Source organism: Anser brachyrhynchus, assembly GCF_964034855.1.
Source record: "Anser brachyrhynchus genome assembly, chromosome: 18".
Classification (NCBI taxonomy): domain Eukaryota; kingdom Metazoa; phylum Chordata; class Aves; order Anseriformes; family Anatidae; genus Anser; species Anser brachyrhynchus.
The window spans coordinates 4,431,067-4,451,377 of NC_137711.1; the positions used below are offsets into that span (position 1 = coordinate 4,431,067).

General features: G+C 40.5%; 1 protein-coding gene across 8 annotated transcripts in view; it reads left to right on the forward strand.

Annotated features, from left to right (window-relative positions):
• Positions 1-30: 30 nt before the first annotated feature.
• The window catches only part of COPRS (coordinator of PRMT5 and differentiation stimulator), a 175,753-nt gene continuing 155,472 nt past the window's right edge, over positions 31-20,311 (forward strand). The window contains exons 1-5 of one of the 8 annotated variants that reach the window (XM_080561272.1): positions 31-819; positions 1,245-1,310; positions 1,745-1,868; positions 2,371-2,625; positions 4,697-5,841. In XM_080561272.1, coding sequence (XP_080417398.1) covers positions 1,748-1,868; positions 2,371-2,625; positions 4,697-4,866 — 546 coding nt within the window. In that variant the 5' untranslated portion in view covers positions 31-819; positions 1,245-1,310; positions 1,745-1,747 and the 3' untranslated portion in view covers positions 4,867-5,841. Of the gene's footprint in view, positions 820-943; positions 1,311-1,744; positions 1,869-2,370; positions 2,626-3,307; positions 4,675-4,696; positions 5,842-20,311 lie in introns of those variants that run through there. The other 7 variants (XM_080561273.1, XM_080561270.1, XM_080561267.1 and 4 more) reach the window with 7 other exon arrangements.

The window sequence follows — 20,311 nt, forward strand, 5'->3', positions numbered from 1 at the left end:
GCCTAATCATTGAGATGGAATAATCTTAATGCATCAGCTTTTACACTCTGGAAAGCTAATATTACAACACATAAATGCCACAAAAAACCCAACACAACAACAACAAAAAAACACCCTGCATCTGTGAGTGGTCCTCCTATCTTATCAAAGTTGAGTAAGGGAACACTGGAGAATCAATCTGTAAAATGATGGTATTTATTTATTTATTGTTTCTTAACCTTGAAGTCATCTGTAACCTTCTTTTCAAACACCAAACAACTTCTGCCAACACCTTGAATTAGAGTTTGCATCCTATGTCATAATTCTGAGAGTGACTATGAAATGTGGAGGTGAGCTGAGAATCTGTTAAAAATGTTCCTGATGTGACAGTAGTAAGTTCTGATCTACACTTCAACCTTCTGTCCTCAAACCCTGAGAAAGTGGCTAACAGTTTTTGAGACGCTGCTGTCCATGGCTGTTTGCAGAACTACATTTTCTGGTATCACACTTGTTAAATCAACAGAAATGCTATCATCAGGCCATTAGCTCATCCTGTAGAGGATTTCTAGGGAAAGTACAGGAACACGCAGCACTAGTTCCTTTTCTAGTAGCAGAGAAAGGAGTTATGTATCATGTATTCAAAAAACTATGGCCAGCAGTGGTCTCTGCGTGTAAATAAGGCATATAATGGTGTGAGGCAGGTGGGCGCTCAGCCGTGAGGAGGGAGAAGCGGCCGTGCCCCGCCGCTCGGTGGTGCTCTTGGCTGTCCCGGCGCCGCCTCACCGCCAGATTTCGCTCCCCTTCCCGTGGCAGCCGCCGGTTCGACCAGCGGGGCCCGAGGCACGGCCGTCCTTCCCGGGGCACCGCGCCCCTCCCGGCGCGCTGAGGGGACGGGCAGGGCGGGAAGGCGGCAGGGCGGCGCCGCCGTCGTCTCCTCAGGGCCGCGGCTGCGCGTCCGGCCGCCGCCTCAGCGGCTGCGGGGGGGCTCCGGCGGGGCGGGCGGATCGGTTCGCTTCTCCCGGAGGCGAAGGGGGCCGCTACTGTCGTGCTGCCCAAAGGGCGCGGCGCTCGGCCCATCTCAGGCCGCTCCCGGCAGCCGGCGCGGCGCCGGGTGTGTGTGAGCAGCTGGGAGCCCAGCCTGCCGCACCACAGCACCGTGTGGGGGCTGCTCGCCGAGGAGTTCGTCTCTTGTAATGCCCCTGGTGAGGGTAGCTCACCTTGCTTTCGTCGTCGGGGGCCCTCAGATCACGTCCTCCATCTTTCAGGAGTTCCTCAGGGCTGCTGGAAGGTCTGGTCCTCAGCTGTGTCCTCAGCACGGCGGCCCCCACAAGGTGGTTGGACTGTAGTTGGTGGTCTTTGTGCTTATACTTCTGTTTGTCTTCTTCACCTTTGTTAACAGCTTTCACTATCTGCTGCTGTTCCCCAACTGGTATGTTTTATGTCAGTTTTGGGCCCTGTTCCCCAAATTCAGAGTGGCAGCAGGATTACTGCTGTGACTGAGGAGACTAGCTGGTCTGTGGTGGCTGCTGCCAGGTGTGACTGATGGCAGCAGCAGAAAGATCCAGCCCTGGCAGATCTGCTTTCCAAAATCAAAGCCTGTCTGGTTTAAAACTTCTGATTCATCAAGGGAACAAACAGGTCGTCTCCAAGGACTCCAGAGCACTCAAATACAGTAGCCTTGCAAATACAGTAGCCTCGAGCGTAGCGTGAGCCTCGCTGGACGAATCAATGAGAGGCAACCGAATTCTTTAAAACTTTTTTGTAGGTGATGGCTGCCTCCCTTGAATGCACAAACTTTGAGGAGGAGCAACTTCCTGACAAGAGGGAAACTATGAACTGGAAGCCCAGAAAAGTTAAGCCTATAATACTGGGGCAAACCAAAGCAGATGGTGAGTAACGGAACTCTGCTTGAGGAAAGATACTTAAAACCTTTTTGTGATACATGGGAAATGCCTGTTGAGTTACTTTGCTAAACTATTTTCATGTAGATATTTGTCCTTGCCTATGAACGAGTGTGTTTAATCAATAGTACAAAAAAAATTATTTTTTTTGTAAGCCAAAGCGGTAGCATTTCAACATAATTTTAAAAAATAAATACCTAGATATGAATGTGGTGAAGAAGGTCTGCTGGCTCCTCTGCCCTGGTTTAAAGAATAATGTTTCAACAAGAGTTTATGGAAAATCTTTACTTCAGCTAGTGTTGTGATGTACGCCTGTTTCTGACATTTGCGAGCATCTGAAACCTAAAGAAGCACTTGAAATAGCATCTATTGTAATTACGCCATTAGTTAAAAAGCACGTTCACACACCTGGCCAAATTATTCCATCTTAAGCATTTAATTGTTCCCATTTAATTCCTAAATATCTCTGTTGGCTTTCTTTTGTTTTTAGAATGTTTGCGGAAGAATATTCCACGTATTCTTGACAGTGACTCTGAAGAAAGTGAATTCTCTGATATCTCTCCCTATGAAGATGATGTCAGTCGATCTCCTGTTGGCTATTATGTACAGCCTGACCTAGAAGACCTCGATGGTGAAATCTCGAATATGCTTGAGAATGTTACTTCTCCTGAGCAGCAAACTGCTTTGGTGTATGAGGTGGAGGACTGGGATAAAGAATTGGAGGACTCTGAAAGTAATCCTTATGGTGAGTACAAATTTACTTGTGCTTCATTTGAGTATGTGGAAGTAGGTGTTGTGTAGGAAAATGTATTAAAATACCTCCATGTTCTTTTTTTTTTTTGAATCATTTTATGTTTACATTTACCTCATGGATTTGTAACATATAATTCTGTTGCCAAATATAGGAGTTATAGGAAATGTTGTCAAGTTCACATGTAAATCTTGCTTGAGCAATTGAATTCTTAAGGAGTGAAACGGTAAGAATTGTGTATGTGTATCGAGTTTCTCTGGAGAAGTTAGCACTCTATCGTAATGCATCTTTGTTATCCTGAATCAGAAGAGAGAAGTTCAGGAACTCTCCTTCCCTCCTAGCATCCAGCCATAATGTCCGTCGAGAGTGTGGGCTTTTTGGGCGTGGAGCAGTGCAAGCACTCAATCTCTGTTCTGAATATGGTTTGTTGTTGCTTTTGCTGTAGGTGTTTTCTATGTTGTATGGTGGGTTTTTTGTTTGCTTCTTTGGTATTTTTTTGATTTGAGGGTGTTGGTTTTTTTTTTATTTTACTTTGAAGCTTGATTCTCTGAAGTCTTTGTGCATGTAATTGACAACGTTCCTATCGGTCCCACAGACAAAGGTGCAATGGATAGAAGCACTTTCATCTATATCTTTAGAGTCATATTAATCCTCTGGTTTGTAATCTGTTTTACAGTGACTCGTGTTGAACTGAGACACTCAGGCCAGGCTGTGTTGGGATAAAACAACTGGATGGTGTTTAGCCAACAGTGAGCGATAACCTGCTGTGTCTTTGTGGACACAGAATAGAACCATTTCCATTTTCTTCTCATTACTGTGAATGAATTTATTGGAATTAAATACACACAGTTCGTCCTTTGTATAGGAAATGCCAATTCTCTGTTTATTTTAATTCCATAAATGGCTGTTGAATTCCAGTTCCATAGGTTGATAACAGAATGAACTGGGAAAGTTTTTGCAACCTTCTATAAAATCAGAATGATTTTATAGAATATAAATATAGTAATATTGGGAATATTGCAATATAATATATATTGCAATATAGCAATAGTGGGAACATAGAAGTTGCTTTTCATACTGGGTAACCTGAGAAAAAGACTGATTCTTTTATGGGTGCTAATTCCTTTTTGTATGTTTCCCTCTTTATTCTGGGCTGTCATTTAAATCTCTTGTCTGTTCAAATTTATGGAATGTTTTGATTTTTTTATTATATATTTTTTATTGGAACTATCACAAGTTCTTATCTTTTCCTGTATTCAGTTAAGTCATCCTGACATGTAGCTTATGCTCTTCAAACGCTCACAAATTTAGTTGAAAGAAGCTGTGATTATGGGACTTGAGTGCTTGCAACACAGAATCCAAGTGCCTGAGTTGTTGACTACTACAAATCAAAAACATGCTTGGTTGATCATTTTATGGCATTTTAACTTCATTGAAAGCAAGCGTTTTTAAAGTTTGTCCTGCAGTGCTACTGGAAAACTGGCCAGTGGATGTACTGGCCTTTCAGTGTCTGCTCTCTAGAAATCTTTTGCTTGTGTGAAAGGACTTTGCTCTATTTTTGTGCTAGGTTGGTTAAATAAACAATTATTAGGCTTAATTCTAGGCTAGTGAAAATACTGTTCAGAGGTAGCTTTCATAGAACCCCACCCTTCTGTTTCTGTCCAGGGACCCAGTCTTAAAAGGGCTTGGAGGTATCCTAATTTGGGACGTGGTTGTGGAGAAGGGGGGAAATAAGGGAAATGGCTTCATGGACCTTTTGTGCCTGGAGAGAAAAGAACTGCATACATTTTAAGAGCTGGTGTTAGATGTTCTGAATTCAGGTATATCGTTGAGCTTTTCAGAAAACTATTTTGTCTCTGTGGCAGGAACCTTCATTAAAATGAAGACGTTGTCAAATTCAGCTTTCTGTTTGCTTTGTTTTTAGGTTTAATTCATGAGTGCTGGCAGATTAGACTGAAATTCTTGACTGGAAAATGCTGTAGAAGTGCAAAATAATCTGCTACATTATACCGCTAGTTTTCTAAATATCTTTCATGGTTTACGTCTTTTCTTTCATCTTCTTTAGATGCTGGTGATCTCTACTGCGGAAGCTTTCAGGAAAATAATCTTTTGGTCTCATACTCCTTGCAAGAGGAATCATTGTACAACCCATGTTGTCACCACGCGGCTAGTCTTGCTTTTACACTGCCAGTTAGAGTGACTGAGATTGGCCAGTTTGATGATGCTGATGAATGAGATCAGAACTAAGTACGGCTTCTGAGTTGGATTGTGTTCTTCACCAAGTTGTGTCAAGCCATTTGGCTTGCTTGCAGAGTTCTGCCTAAGGCCCTAAATGCCACACCATCTCTGAAGTTTATCTTAGACTGTGTCTGAGGTGTTTATTAAGCGACCACACCTGACCCCGGGGACCCAGAGTGCAGGTGCTAGCTGCACGCAGTCAGTGTGTTTCTGGACTACTTTCAATTTGTATTATATAGATCTAGGTTGTTGCTAATTAATTGTTTGGGAGGAAGTATTTAATTTCTAAACTTCAGCTTGGTTGCCAAGCTTTGCCAGCTTTGATGTGCTGATACTTGTATGTCTGGCCATGTAACTTCTGCTTTTCTTTTCTTTCCATTTGATGTTATCAAATTGGTTCAGATAGTTCTAAAAACTCTTCCTCCTTCCAACTTCTGTGTTGTAGTTTGTTACTCCATGTCTAATATTTGTGTTTGACAGAATCAGATGTGGCAAATGCAAAATGAGTTGGTTTGTTGTTTGTTTTTTTTTTTTTTAATGCATTTCAATACGAAGGAATTTGCAAAATATATGTCACATTTATAACACGTATGCGGACATATAGTTGGAGTTTATTTACGCAATAGGAATGCCGGGTGTTTGACTGTCTCCCAGCAAAGGTTTTTCCACATGAGACCTTCTTGCATACAGGCATATTATCTTCCAGTCTCACAGCTGTCTTTGTAACATCCTCACGTTACATCAGATATGTAATGACAAAGAAAATATCTATGGTTATATAATCTTGGTGTGTCCTGCAGACAGTAGTGAGGTAAGGCTCATGATAGATGTGGATATTTTTGCTGTTATTTGTGTTTGACGAATGAGGAAACGAGAACACAAAATAACTCCATAATGTCTCTAAGAGAATAGCTGGAATGAGAACCATATCCTCCTTGCCTTTGCTTTGGAATTAAAGGAAATGATCTCAAATGAAATATGTAAGTGGATTCAATTACTGATCACCTAAGAAACAATAATCTTCTAATATTCATGTTTCATTCATCACTTCTCTCTCAAGAACTTCTTGATGACTTTGACACTGCTCGATATTGAAGCACAGTACCTGTGCTTGTTTATTCTCAAGCAAGGAGTTAACACTGGAAGACTTTTTTTTTTTTAAATCATCCAATGTGTGAGACTAAAATAATTTCCATATTAATTTGGAAGGACGAAGTGAATGATTTCATTAATCTTCTCCTTGAGAGCAGAGAAGTAAAAGCTTGGAAGAGACTTTTCTTTTGGTACCCTGGAGTTCCTGGTTAAATCTCGGTACGTAGCAAACAACCGGAGTAAAGAGCAGAAGCTTGCTGGTTGGATTGCAACAAAGAGGGCCTGTTCTTTTATTCCTGTATGATGGAGTGCTCTGAGGAGTAGTATTTCCATTGCAACTTACTTCGGCATGCATCCAGAGTACATGCATACACAGAAAGCACAGGCTAACACTCTGTTCTTTCCTCGCACACGAGGAAAGCCCTAGCTCTGCTAAGGCACTGGTGGGTTTTGTTATGTGGACTGCTGTGTATTGTATCAGAGAGAGGGGGAACTGCTCTTGGAGTGGAGTCCTGTGTTAGAACACGCGCTTACCTCTGTAGAATAGAAGAGGGAATTGACTATGTCCAGCTTTTTAGGTTTGGATATGGCTTCTTTTTCTAACCTAGAAAACGGGAATAGAACTCTTGAGCCTGATTGTAACCGACTCATCAGCTGGAGTAAAACTGCTGACTTGCACTTATAAATTCAATATTAATAAATATAAATTGAGTGCTGATTAGTGAAGCAACAATAGACCAGTAAATTGTAAAGGTTGTTTGGGGAAAAAAAAACAATTTATCTTGTGAGCTTATTTATCACTTACCAGGCCTCAGCTGTAGATGGCAATGCTCAGTGCTACCCTGCAGAGGGCAGCAAAAAATGGTCTATCCTGTTAAGCGTCTTTTCATCTGGTACGAAGTTTCACCAGCAAGTGTCAGATCCCTGGGCTGGATTTCTAACATTGATAGCTATTTAGATTTGGGTTCTGCATTGCCCAGTTGTTCCCCAGTGAGACTGATTCATGGCCCTGATTAGTTTCTCATTTTTTTTTTTTATTTCACTCTGAAGTTATATTTACTAGACTGAAAATTTCTCCCATGGCTGAGAAAAGAACATCACTTGACTTTGGGCTTAATATATATTTTTTTACTGTGCTTGTGGGAGATGTCCCATCAGATTTAATAAAGATGAAACCAACAGAGTTCTGTGGAAGCAAAGACACCTTCTTTAGAATTGTTTTAAAAGGAAAACCAAAAAGTCCTTATTAACATTGATTAGGTTAAATTTATTCCTGTATGATTCCAAAATTCCATCAATCCAGAAGTCTCCATGGCATTTTCTATGCACTTTTTAAATGGACTTTCACACCTCAAATCAAGGTTTTGTTTGTTTGTTTTCAGCTAGTACATTTAATTGCAATCAGCCTTGTCTGTCTGGACTGTTGTGTTATTTGAGGAGAAATTGTCTTGAATGGCTGCCTTGCCAAGCTGTTTGTATTTTAAATGATTGTAAACTTAAAAGATTTGTTTTCAGTTTTCCTTTCAGGTTAAATCTGACACCACCCCTACCAGCCTCACAAAAAATGGCATGTGGGTTTTACAGCAGAGAAGCATTGCACTCTCCAGGGATATGTTGGCAAACCTAATTTCGTCTTGGCCGTGCTTGTTAGGGAAGGGGCTTAATGTAAGGTTTGATCTGAATACTCTCAGACTTCAGTGGGATTAGAAAACCAGATGCAGACTTCTCAGAAAGCATCTCCCTGGAAGGATTTGAAACCAAGCTCACGGATTCTAATGTTTCTACACTACAGAGTGTTTCAGATTCCATTCTGATTTTTGCACCGAGTCTGTTCTGTGTTGACACAAGCGTGTCATTCTAGGCAAGAATACTTTGCAATTAAAACGAACATAAGGTAGCATATGAGCCAACAATTCAAGCCAAGAGTGTCAATCCTGCAGCCTGCTGAAATTTTTGGAGGGAAAAGCATCCTGCTGCAGGACCAAGATCATAAATATTTTATACATACAGGAAACACATTGGCAGTACATAACTCAGTTTGAACATGTCTCTGAAGTGTCAAAAAGTACTCAGTTGAATGTGCATCCATTTCTAGATGTATTTTTCACCTCATACCACCTACAGTATAAGATACCACACAAAGGACAGAAGGCTCTACTGCGGGTTAGTGTGCTTGCTGGGCTTGTGTTGTGGCAGAGGCTTAGTAGTTTGTGTAATAGGGTGACTCAGAAGGAGACCTGGGTACAATTGTGAAGCTGCCCTTGTTTTTCTTTTCCTCCTCTGCCTCACAGTCCCTTTTTACAGGTGGAGAAAAAGAGACCAGCCTCTTGGTAAAGCACTTGAACTTCTCTAAGGAAGAAATTTTGTCTAAATAGCAGTGTTTAAAAAATGACAAGAGTTTTGCGTTTTCTTTAAACAGGCCAGCAAAGAAACTAAACTTGTTTTGGGTGCATCAGTTGTTTCCTTTGAGACCTATGGGGAATGATTTGCAAGAGGAAATAATTAAAGGAAATGTGTTCATATTTCCTGTTGATATGGTACAGCATTTAATTCATACCTCAGATTGAGATAGTGGTTTCTTGCTGTTATATAACCACAAAGTCCAGCCCATTTTAATATCTTTTAAAGACTACTGCTTGACTGCTCCTTTGTCCCATCTTGTAACTGCTGTGCTTTGGCTCTGAAGCTGAGAAAACTCCTTCGCTGTTGAGGTGACTATATGAATAATTTCACAGACTAAAGGAAAAAATGCTGATGGCAGCAGCCCATCCTGACCATCTGCTGCTTCCAAAGACACCAGTGTAAATCCCATTGTAACAAAGGTCATTTTCTCAAGCTGGTGGGTAAGTTTCTGTAGGCATGGGGAAGGAACTTGTGAGTCTTACTCTCAGTGGTTCTGTATTACAAATGTACACATTGGAGACTCAAGTATGAGAACAAAATCATGTTGGGTTGTTAGTCTTGGGAGTACTAGCTGCTCATAGCCTAACTTCCTAGCTTGGCAGAAGAACCTACTGAAAAAAAAAAAGCTGCAAAGCGCACAACCCTAGTAATTGGCTTTAGTAGTGGAAGCAGTATCCTTTAAGCGTTTGGAATAGATCCTCAGCTGGTATAAACTCTAGCAGCTCATTACCCAAGTGGAAGCTGTCCCTGTACATCCCGCTATGTAATGCCTGTGGCATCTCTGGCCTAAAGCTTGCATTACTGCTGTGAATTTCAGTTTTTGATATAATGGGCTTTCTTTACATTCATTGTAACTCCACTGATCTTCGCAGAGAAAGAAAGCATGAACGTGTCTTAAGGTCCTTTTCCCTTTCTTTGCATTTTGTTTTCCACAGTTAGGATAGATAATTTCAGGAAATATGGCAGAAATCAGCCTACGAGTGTTAACTTCTAAAATTCTGCTGAGTGTTGCATACCCAGACACTTCTGGGGAAGTAAATAGGTGTGAAGGTGCAATTAAACAGGACTTATACTCCACAGGAGAGAGTGCAATTAAACAGGACTTATACTCCACAGGAGAGAGTACCACCTCCTTTTTTGTACCTGGAGTTCCAGGTAGTAGGGAAAAGTCTTTTAGTTGAGCTGATCTTCACAGTGCTGGTGACTGGGGTGCTGCTGGAACTGAAATACCAAGTGCAGGAGTAACTGGTACTTCAACACAAGTATGGGGCAACAGATCAAAATAATATCTGTGAGGTTGTCTCAGAAAGTAACTTTTAGGGGGAATGGTGGTAGACTAGAACTTTGTTCAGCACTTTATTTGAATTAATTTCTAGCCGAGGTTTTTTTTTTGTTTGTGTTGTCAGAAGAGAAGCATGGTAAGTTTTTGGTCTGGATTTGATATACCCCTAAGAGAAAATTTAGAATTTTATTCTAAAAATATTTCTAAAATTCTATTCTATATTCTAAAAGTATTAGAAAATTTAAGAACCTCATCTGCTCCGAAATGGCACCTTTTGTGAAAGTACAGTATCTTTAGAGAAGGGCAGCAAGGTTCATCTAAAGCGTATGCTGTGCAGACCTTTCTGTTCATTTCTTCTGCTTGAAGCCACAGAATTTCTGTAGCTCTAGTTGCTGTATTTCCTGCATTTTACCAAAATATATTGGGTCTCATATAAAAAGTTATCCGATTTTGCATTGCAATTTAGAACCACTTTTAAAAAGAACCCCTTTTAAAACTCTCCTAGGGAAAAGGGGGAGGGTGTAAGGGTGAAATTAATACAGCTGCTATTTTAAACTTGTAATGGCTACACATCATAGGGATCACTTTGGTCATCTGGCCTAAACCTCAGTCCTCCAGGATGCAGCCAAGCAGTTCTTGTGGCAAAATAAATTAGGAGCTTAGTAGGTCTTACAGACTCTTACTTCACAGACAAATTAAAGCTATAAATACAGATTTAAAAATTAAGTATGAAAACGTGATATGATGTACAAACTAGTACCTGGAGTCTTAATGCTATGCCTTGTGCCTCTGTGGAAACCTGAGGAAGTCCAATGGATGTGGGGGAATCGATCTAGTACTGGAATTTCAATCCAAGCCTGAAGAATCATATGGGATTTGGGTCCTTAAGGAAGCAAACATAAACATTTATTGCAAGATGCAGCTTTTTGCTGGGCGTGTGGGCTGTGCTGGGGAAGAGACAGGGAGGTAATCATTGATTCTCAGAGGTGTATTACACTGATGCTTCCAAGAAAGGATCAATAAATCAGGGAAGCATTGTGGTAGTATAGGAGAAGAATATGTAAAGGAAATTTGCAGATTCTGTTTCAGCTGTGGTTAGCTCATTCTGTTGCAGCCTGAAGCTGGACAAGTAATCTGAAATGAATGCACAGAGCTGGAGCCTGTAAGTACCACAGTGCTGGTTCAGAACCCATCATCATTTTCTTGTCTGGTATCATTACTGGATTTGCTAGGATATTAAATATAATGCTGAGAACAAAGGGAATTAATAGTACCTTGAGTCCTGTATTCTTCAAACAAGCCATTTTTTTCCTGGTCTGAAACACCTTTTACCTTCCAATTTGTTTACTTCTAGCTCTTCTGCATCATTCACACTTGGTTTGTTTGACTGGGCCTCTAACTCTGCAGCTCGTGGTTTGCTGGAAGCCTGGTGTTTTCAGTAGGACTTGTCAGACATAATCACATAAACACTTCCCAGGCAGAGAAACTGCCTGTTTACTAGATAAAAACTACATTTAGTTCTATTATCTGCACTTGTGTTGGTAGGTGGATTAGATTTAATTTGGAGAAGCGGGCAAACTGTTTTTCAGACACATCTGGGATTTGGTTTAAGTACAGACTTTCTTACATGGTCCATAAAGTGCATTGTAGCCCTGTAGGAATATGTTGTGTGTCTGCTTCCTGCCTGCAATTTTAAGCACTAACTTTAATGATGGTGCTTCTAATTACGTATAGAGGTAAACTCTCAGACCAAAGATCAGGGAGTTTCCATCACCTGTCCCATTAACTGGAGCAGGGTTTCTGTTGCACAAAGAAATAAGCCAAGCACATAACACTGACAGTGTGGGGAAGCCCTTCTCCCTATGCTGACTGCTCCAGGCACCTTCCGTTCCTCCACAGTGTGTAACAGACTAAAGGACGCATCAGCCACATCTTGTCATTTGTGGGTTATGTTACTATGATTTCCTTTTAATTGTGTTCCACTGGAAAAGGGGGCAGATGTAGACATTTTGCTATCAGGTAGCAGCCTCACTGTTTGGTATTATTGGGCTGGGGAAACTGGTGACACCCAGCCTTTGTGATCCTGACTGCCTGCATACAAAAGGACTAAGTTCAGTGTCCTGCTAATTGACTTAATTGTTCCATAATTGAGACTCCAGGTATGTGGGAAACAACCTCTTTTGCTACGTATCCTTTGAAGTTTAGCTCCGTTATTCACATTCAGTTTACCTTGGTATTGGATGTTGCTAAGGGTTTAGTGATGGTTGCCATCACAACTCAGTCCTCAGGGCTTGGCAGTAGGATTTCTCCTGGTTTGGGGGCTTATCACTAAGGCTTGTCTTTCATTTCTGTTTGGATTTTACATTTTGGAAAGATTCTTTTCCTTTTTTTTTTTTCCCCAGTGGCTGCTTCTGTCTGGGGTTAAATTTAGTTTCTGTTTCTGCCCATAATAGTCAGCCCTAGCTATGGGTGCTAGATAAAGAAAAGAAGAAATATGTTTTCTGATAATTACGATAGTTTCCACTTGTGTAGTAACTCAAGGATGGTAGCAACTGTGCGTCTAGGAGGAGACTGAAATGAGGTAAATAAGAGAGAACATTAAAAGAGAAAAGGTGCAGTAACTGTGCTCGCTTTTACAATTTGAGCATGCATCACGGCTGATTTGATGACTTCCTTGGACTAATTGAAGCCTCGCCTAATTGAGCTGAGAGCTTTCCCTTCTTTAGTTTAGAGTGCCTTGTATCCTTTTTGCTCTGTTACCTTACCACTACTCTGATGTGAGAGGGATATTTATTTTTAGCACCTCTCCCCATGATTAATCCATGCAGGTTCTGTTTGGCCATTCAACAGTATTTTAATGATGTAGGCAACAGCTGTTTTCTCCATGTCTTATCAAATATCCTCCATGTTCTAATAATAACAAAGAAGCTTCTTTATTCTTGGCTATTCCAAATTTCCACCCGAGGGATCTCATTGCATCTCTTCATGGGGACTGCAATCTAGGAATAGGTACTTGCGACTAGAGAGCTAGATTCTTTTCTTTTAAAAAAAAAAAAAAAAAGTATGAGGATTTAACATTCGTTTTAATTTTGATTCTTTCATTAGATCTAGGATGACATTTTAAGGCTGTTTTTTAACAATTCAGTAGTTTTAACTGCCTTATTTTGTTGCATCAATAAAATGTATTCTGTATACAAGTAGACCAATGTACTTCGCTGTCAGATGCCGTAGAGAAGATTTAATTAGGCTAATTTCTGTTTTCGTTAACACTTCCATTGAGTGTGTGTTAATGTTGCCATTTACAGATTCTTATTTTGTGATTTTTCTATGTATTTTTTCTCATCCTTTTTGTTGTCCGTTTAGTAGCTACTGTCTAATTTTACAGATCTCTTTCTGGTTGATATTATCAGGCAAAATGTGGGGCACCAGTGTTAAGTGGTATCTTTTTTTCCTGCTGAGCAGGACTGCATGCAATGTTACATGTTCTTCACAATCTGATAAAGCAAAAATGAGAAGACAAAGCTTCTTTTCCCTTTTGTTACATTATCTTAAATGTTCTGGACAGTTAATCTACTGAGTTACCAAAGGGTTCCAGTTGTATGGCAGAAAAATTTTAAATAGATTTCTTTTTCAGTAAATAAATAAATAATCCCAACTATAACAGCGTTAGGTAGGCTTCAGCTATAACTGTAATTTTGAAGAAAAATTTGGTTCCATGATACAAGGGAGTACAAATACAGTCACTAAACCTACATGTGTATTTGTTAAACATAACTAGGGAAAAATGAGGTGAAGGTGGTGGCTGAACTATTATGTTGTATGTCAGGAAGAAAGGAAAAAGTTTGGGTTTGAGCTGGATCTGGAGGCAAAGAGAAGTGCTACTTGGTGATGTCTGAGCACTGGTGGGGGTTTGTACTTTCATGGGCTTTGAAAAAGTGCAAGGTAAGAGTATTCAAAGCTGTTGGTTCTTCTGAGGCCACATGCAGAACAGGTGTTCCCAAAGGTAAGCAGTTCGTGTGTTGACATCAAGTGTGTTGATGACTTTTGGCTCTTCTTGACTCTCCATGGGCACAGGAGACATTCAGCTCTTTGGGAAGTATTTTTTGCTTTTTAATTAGCTTGTGTCTGGCTTACCAGAGTTTTGCTAAACCTTAATCTCAAGAGTAGGAGCTAGCAGTAGGGGCGAGGAAATCTGGGTTTGAACACTACAGGGTGACTACTGCCATCTGGATTTAGTAGGAATAACATTATGCTTGGGGAACATGGAATTTTCTGCGTGAAGAATGAATCTGGAGCTGAAATTCACTGGGAAGCAGCAGTCTTGATGGCTGCTGTAATCTGCGCCATGTAGTGACCCTCCTGGGTGAGTAGTGCTGGGCCACAAAGCAAAGCGATTGGATGGGTGGAATGGGTTGGAATGGGTGGAATGGGTTGGAATGGGTGGACAGTCTGTCATGTTTAAGATTCATCTTAATTATCTTGAGAAAAATCTGGATTTTTGAGATAGTTGCTTGTTTTCAAGCTTTTTGCAGTGTGTAGTATACAAGAGAGGAATGCAGCTTATTTTTCAGTGATAGAGGAAGTCTCCATGCCCGAATGCCTCATCAAATTCACTAGTAATAAACAGCATGCTTCTTCTTGCTTAGCAGTCTTACCTTCTTCAGTGAATTTCAGAGTCTTTTGCAGGTGAATTTCATCCTGATAAAGCATTCTGTTGTAGCTCATAGCCAACTTTATTCATTAATCTCCTATCCATACAGCTATGTACTTTTAAAATAACTTGGACATTGATCAAGATTTGGAAGACAAAGTATTTGAACTACTTTAACAGTGTATTAGTTAGTCACCACTGAACATTGTCTGTTCTGTCTTCTTAAAAAAATAAAAATAAAAGAAAAAAGAACATTTGCAAACACTTCACTTGGTTTCAGAAGAAGAAAATGTTGTCAAGGGCAATAATAGCAGAAGTAGAATCCACTTATCAAACTTTCTTTGTCAAGGCTGATACGAAAATTATGTTTGGAAGGTAGCTATGTTGTAGAGCGCTTTAGAGGCAACTGCTAGTAAACATGAATAGCTTCATGTATTGAAAAGTCTGGGTTTACTGGAAAAAATGGCTTGAATTCCAGCATGTGATTTGCCAAATTAACTATCTATTAAAATTTATAATAAAAATTATAATGTTGCTATAGTTACCAAAGCTTCCCTAGTTCCAGGATGGCAGTGCCTTTCACTTCAAAGAAGACTTTTTTTTCCTCCCTTCTTTCAGTAAATAATGAAATAGTACTTCAAAAAGTGCTTTTTATTTGCATGAATTAGTTGGTGGAATTGTTGCTATGAGGAATCAGAAAAGCCAGAAATATAGCTGTTCACCAAGCACATGCTTTTATATGATGACACCTTTGAATTAAATCTCATTAAATGTTATTCTTCAGATCTATACCGTAGGGCAGAGGTGACCATCCTTTGGCTGGGAAGACAAGTACAACTCACGGTGGCTCGCTGACTGTGGATAAACCTCTAACAGATACCACTGGGGGTCTCGTGTGTGATACTGAGAGAATATGGCTGTGTTTGTGTGCGTTTGGGTTTATATGAGTGACTTATGCCCACTTGTTCTTCAAATTAGTCTCTTGTTTCTGAACATTTCTGCTGTAAAGTATTCCTTGACTAGCAAATGAAAAGTTTGGAAGGAATGACTTTTATGGCCAGATATGCCATTATTATTCCGTTAGGGCTCATTTCCTCTGAAGCTGCAGGTGCTGGCACAGTCATTGTTGTGACCAATTCCTGCAGAATATTAGCACATCTGTCGGAAAGTATAGCCTGTTATTTCTGATACAAAGGGATGGACATAAACCCTCTGGTGAGATCCTGTTTGACAATTTCTATGCAGCTTTCATCCCCGAGCTCAACAAATGACAATATTAGTGAGGTTATAAAAACAGCACCATGTGAAGCAAAGAAAATAAGCCCAAAGTGTTTTGCTCTGTCATCCTGGCATCTGTCCTGCCCCAACAGCACATCTGCCCAGCAGAGGCTAAAGATTGACTGCTTCTGACACAGCTTACTTCTGTTGGGGGTTGTCCCATTTATACTGAGAACAAAAGGGTATGCACTTGGGCATATCCTATCGTGTCCTCTAGGGTTGTTATGCAAAGACGGCTTTCTTGCTGTGGACATGCCTTTTCTGCATATTATCAAACCTTTTTTTATTTACCCATTTTGGAGCTTCTGCTTATGGTTTAAAACAATTTTTAGGATGTGCATTTGTGTCTGTGTAAATAAGTGTTGGAGGGAGAGTATTTGCTAAATTAAGTTTATTTGCTTTACAGCTGCAAAGCTTTCTCCTTCAGGAAAACAATCTATCAGGGTACATAAAAGCTTTCAGTAAGTTTTTGAGTGTGCACATCTGGCCAAGCCGTGACATTCCTGGTGACACAATTCCCTACCCTCATGGCTGTCTGTTGTGGGTTAGGCTGGAGAGGTGTGCGAGGATTCCTTTCAGCCTGCTTCAGACACAGAGGAGGAGGATGTAGGTCCCCCGTGCACTGCTTATGGCCAGATTCATCACCTGTTTGTGGGGTTCTCCTGTCCCTCTTGTGTCAGGAGTGCCCAAAGGCTTCCTCAAGTGAAGATGAAAAACAAATGATGAAGTAATATCAACTGCAAGTACTATTACAGCTTGGATACATATGTAACATCTAGTATTTCTTATATAAAACTATTTGTTTATTTTAGATGAAATCTGCAGGTGGTTATTGTACCAACCTTCCTGAGGGTAATGAGGAGCCGAGCGGAAGAAATTTTTGAGTCTGATACTTTTAGGTCCGTCTACTCTGTAAGAGCCTTTATTGTCTGTGTGTTCTTGAGGTGGAGTAAGAATATTCGATATAATTGCGTACTCAGAGAAGAAAGGGATTAAAATGTGATTTTTTCAGTCATTGGCGTCCATATCCTCTTTTTCACAGTAATAAATAGGGAACTTGATATTTAAATCCTACAGACAGTTTTGAAAATTGCTGAAAGCCCTCACAGTTCTGCAACATGCAGTCAAGATAGTTATTTGTGAAAACAAAATGATTCCCATATGCATCTTTGCAAGTACATTTTTAGGTCCATCCAGGGCGTATTTCGGAAAGAGCTTATTCACCAATACCAGCGTGTTTCAAGGTTCAATTTTCTGGCACGCTTCAATCTGCTGCCTGAACACATTCTGAGGGTTGGAAACATCATGTGGTTTGAATAAATAAAAACACCAAATTGCCTGCAGTGCATCTGTGCCCCCTTACTGTGCAGGTTGGCTGCTACTGTGCCATCAGCCTGACAATTTCAATCACGTTTTTAATGGACTCCTGGGGCTTCTCCAGTTTTTGTTCAAGCAGGCCTAGCTCTTGTCCTCCCCAGACTGTTGCAAGGAAAAGCTTTATTTTGGCTTCTGATTATCCAGAAGTATAGTGACGGGAAAGAGAGAAAGTAGTCAGACAGTGCTAAAGTGCCAGGAAAAGATCTATCTTTAGAAGAACTGTATAACTTGCGTTTTGTTTTGTCAGATTAGGAAGTGCAAGTATAGAGCAGCCACAGATCAGACGTGTCTGTAATCTCTTCCAGGCTTTGACAGATTGATCCATTTTAATTAAGACTATTTTGTTTCATTCACTTTGCGTTTACACCTGAGAGTGTTCACAAGCCTGTGCAGGTTTAGACTGCGAACTGTGGATTTTTTCAAAATATGATTGTTGGTCATTTAAAAAAAAAAAAAGTAAATATTGTGTAGGATTTTAATTTTCATTCCTGTTCAGGAATTTTCCAAATCACCTCTTATGCGTACATTTTCAGCAGAGTTTTTTTGTATTTCAAAACTTGTACGGAAGGAAGGGTGTTCCATAAAACCTTAACAGTTGCCACTTTGCAATAGTTGTGGGCTAATGTTCTCTTCTCTTCTAAATAAAATAAGACGTGATTATCTTTCAATGTTAGGTTTTTAACAGCAGCTGTGGTAACAATTGGTAAAGTACAGCAATATATATGGAATAGATGTTTTTATAATGAGAAAGGTATTCAGTATCTTCACTCTGTGTCCCTGAAGGAGTTACGAGTAGTATTCCTCCAAACAGTAGGTGGAGACAAAGACCTAATGAATTTTGTCTCCACAGACTGATTTTATGAGCTGTGCTAGGTCTGTCTCTGATTTTTGGTATTATTGAATTCCTTTATAAAAATAACAAATATCAAACAATTTTCTTCCAAAGGCTCTTAATTTACATTTAAATTAAGTGTAATAATCCTTTTTGCTGGCTACTATCAATAAACTGGTTCTTTCAAACAAAACGTTGAATTAAGAGATTGAGGAGGTATCTGTGCAAGTACAGATCTCTCTTAGGCCAAAAAATTCAGGTGTCAAAGCATGCCCAGGGTTGACTTCAAGTTTGAACATATCTAGAAATTCCCAGTGGTGTGGGAGTTGGTACGAAGAGGAGTAGACCTCTGTGCAGACTGTGGGATTGAGACGTGGTCTGCCTCTTTGTAAATGGAATTTGTACATGTGCGTATGGTTATTTACATCAGTCATCTGCATGTTTATAGGTAGGTGTTTGCGTGCTTACAGCTTGCTTGGTGGCATGCATCACGTGGTGTTAACACCTCCTCCGCCTAAATTTAACTGAAATCTAACAATATAATTTGGAATCGTGAGAACAAATGTAGTGTAATCCATAAGGTGGGAGAAGTGGTTTTATTGGCATTTCAGAAGGAAAGTGGAGCTTGCAAGTTCCTCAGGTACATTGGTTGACAATTTCATGTAAGAAATAATCTGTGGATATATTTTTGGTTTCATCTTCTCCTTAATAGCATTTGCACAGGACTGCCAGTTGCTTCTGACAGAGGAAGTCTCTGCCATACCCATCATGCCCTGTGTGATGCAGTTGATTGAAACAGTTATGCCAGAGGTGGACTTCCTCGTGTATGACAGTGCAGGGTATGTTTCTCTCATTCTGTTGGATGCAAAGCAGGTTGCCTTAGGAAAGAAGACATGTTGGCTCAATCCCTCCATACTCAGATAAAGTTATGATTGACATTGGCCCTTGTGATTACAAAGGTACATGGAAGGATTCACTCCTTCATTGGTCTCAAATACAGCTCAGATGAAGAGGCAATGAGCAGAATAGTTTTCCAAGATTAAGACAACACAGGCTTTGGGGCTGGTAAAGATGTGCAGCGTCAAAGCCTGTAGCAGTATCACATCTGTTCTGGTGAATTGGGTGTTTTTCAGGGTATCTATCTGAATAAATCAAAATATTCTCCAGTAAATATTAGTGGGAAGCTGAGAATGGCATACAAGTGGGTGTATGGATCTTGCCACGAGTGTTACCCAGAGCCTGTCTTTCCAGTGTCATTCTCATTCAAATGAAGGCGAGGGGAATCTTGATTAGGAAGTCTGAACATCTCAACATCACTTCAGCTCTCAAGGACAGAAGCAGCATTCAAATCTTTAAATGCAATGTGGTGTTTTCGAATTTTGACCTACTGAGCTAATTGCAAGGGTCAAACAGAAATCCTGAGTTAGAGAATAAATGGCAATAATGACTGAATGTGCAGCCATATGACAGCACTACTGCTTGAAGGATTGCTCTTATTGGTCTCACTTAAAGTTGAAGTTCACTAAAGTTTCTTCTATGCTTTATTTTAAGAGCATAATTTAATTTAAAATGTCACGGTCTGTGTAATAAACTGAGTTAGATCATTAACAGATACAAACTATTATATTCCTGAGGCTTGTGGTGCTTCTCGCTGTAAATCCAGCACAAGGCATCTGCAGCTAGGAATGCTGCCAGGGCTGAGAGCTTTGGAGGAATAGGGTATGATGTATCCATCTGAACCTTGCCAGACCGAGGAAATAGGGTTTTGTGAGGAGTCCAGAGCCAAATGGGGATGGGTCATCTGATGGCCTGTTCTCTGGCTGTATCTACCTGCTCTTTGTCCACCAAATGATAATTTAAGGACGTACTCTCTAAATGAGTCCTGTGCAAGAGCATCCACAGTCAGTGCTCTTTCGGGCTGCAGCAGGACAGAGGGTGTTACGTGAAGCAGGGGTGTATGTAGCTTTTGGACTGAACTTGTGAGATCCCAGCTTCCTCCCCTTCATCTGCTTGCTGTGAGATTCTCCTTCTGGTGTTCCTTGGCTCTCAAGGACAATATGTGGGGTCTATATCATACCTTCGCCTGCAACTGTGATCTGGCACTCCAGAAAGAACTTGTGAAAGCTTGCTCTGTTTTGCACACCACAGAAGTTGGGGGAGAGGAGGTTTTGGTGAGGTCTGAATCTGGTCACAGGCTGAGTGGAGCTGGCAGGGTCCTCATGGGCTCATGTGTTCAGTCCCTCTGACTGAGGGAAGTTGGAGCATTACCTGGGGAGCAAAGTCTCTGGAACATGTAAATTTTTTTAAAGGGCGCCTAACTGTATTTTGGATAAATCTGTCCTCTTATCCATTGGATTGTTTGATTTAGGTGAGAGAATAAGCTAATTATCATGTATTCTTTCATTCTGCCTGTTGTCTTTGTGCAAATATTCAGTGCTTGGCCGGTCTGCTGAGACTCCATGCAAAGCTGTAAATCCTGGGGTTTTGAATTCCTATCTGCTGCAAAACAGGCATTAGTATTTTTTTT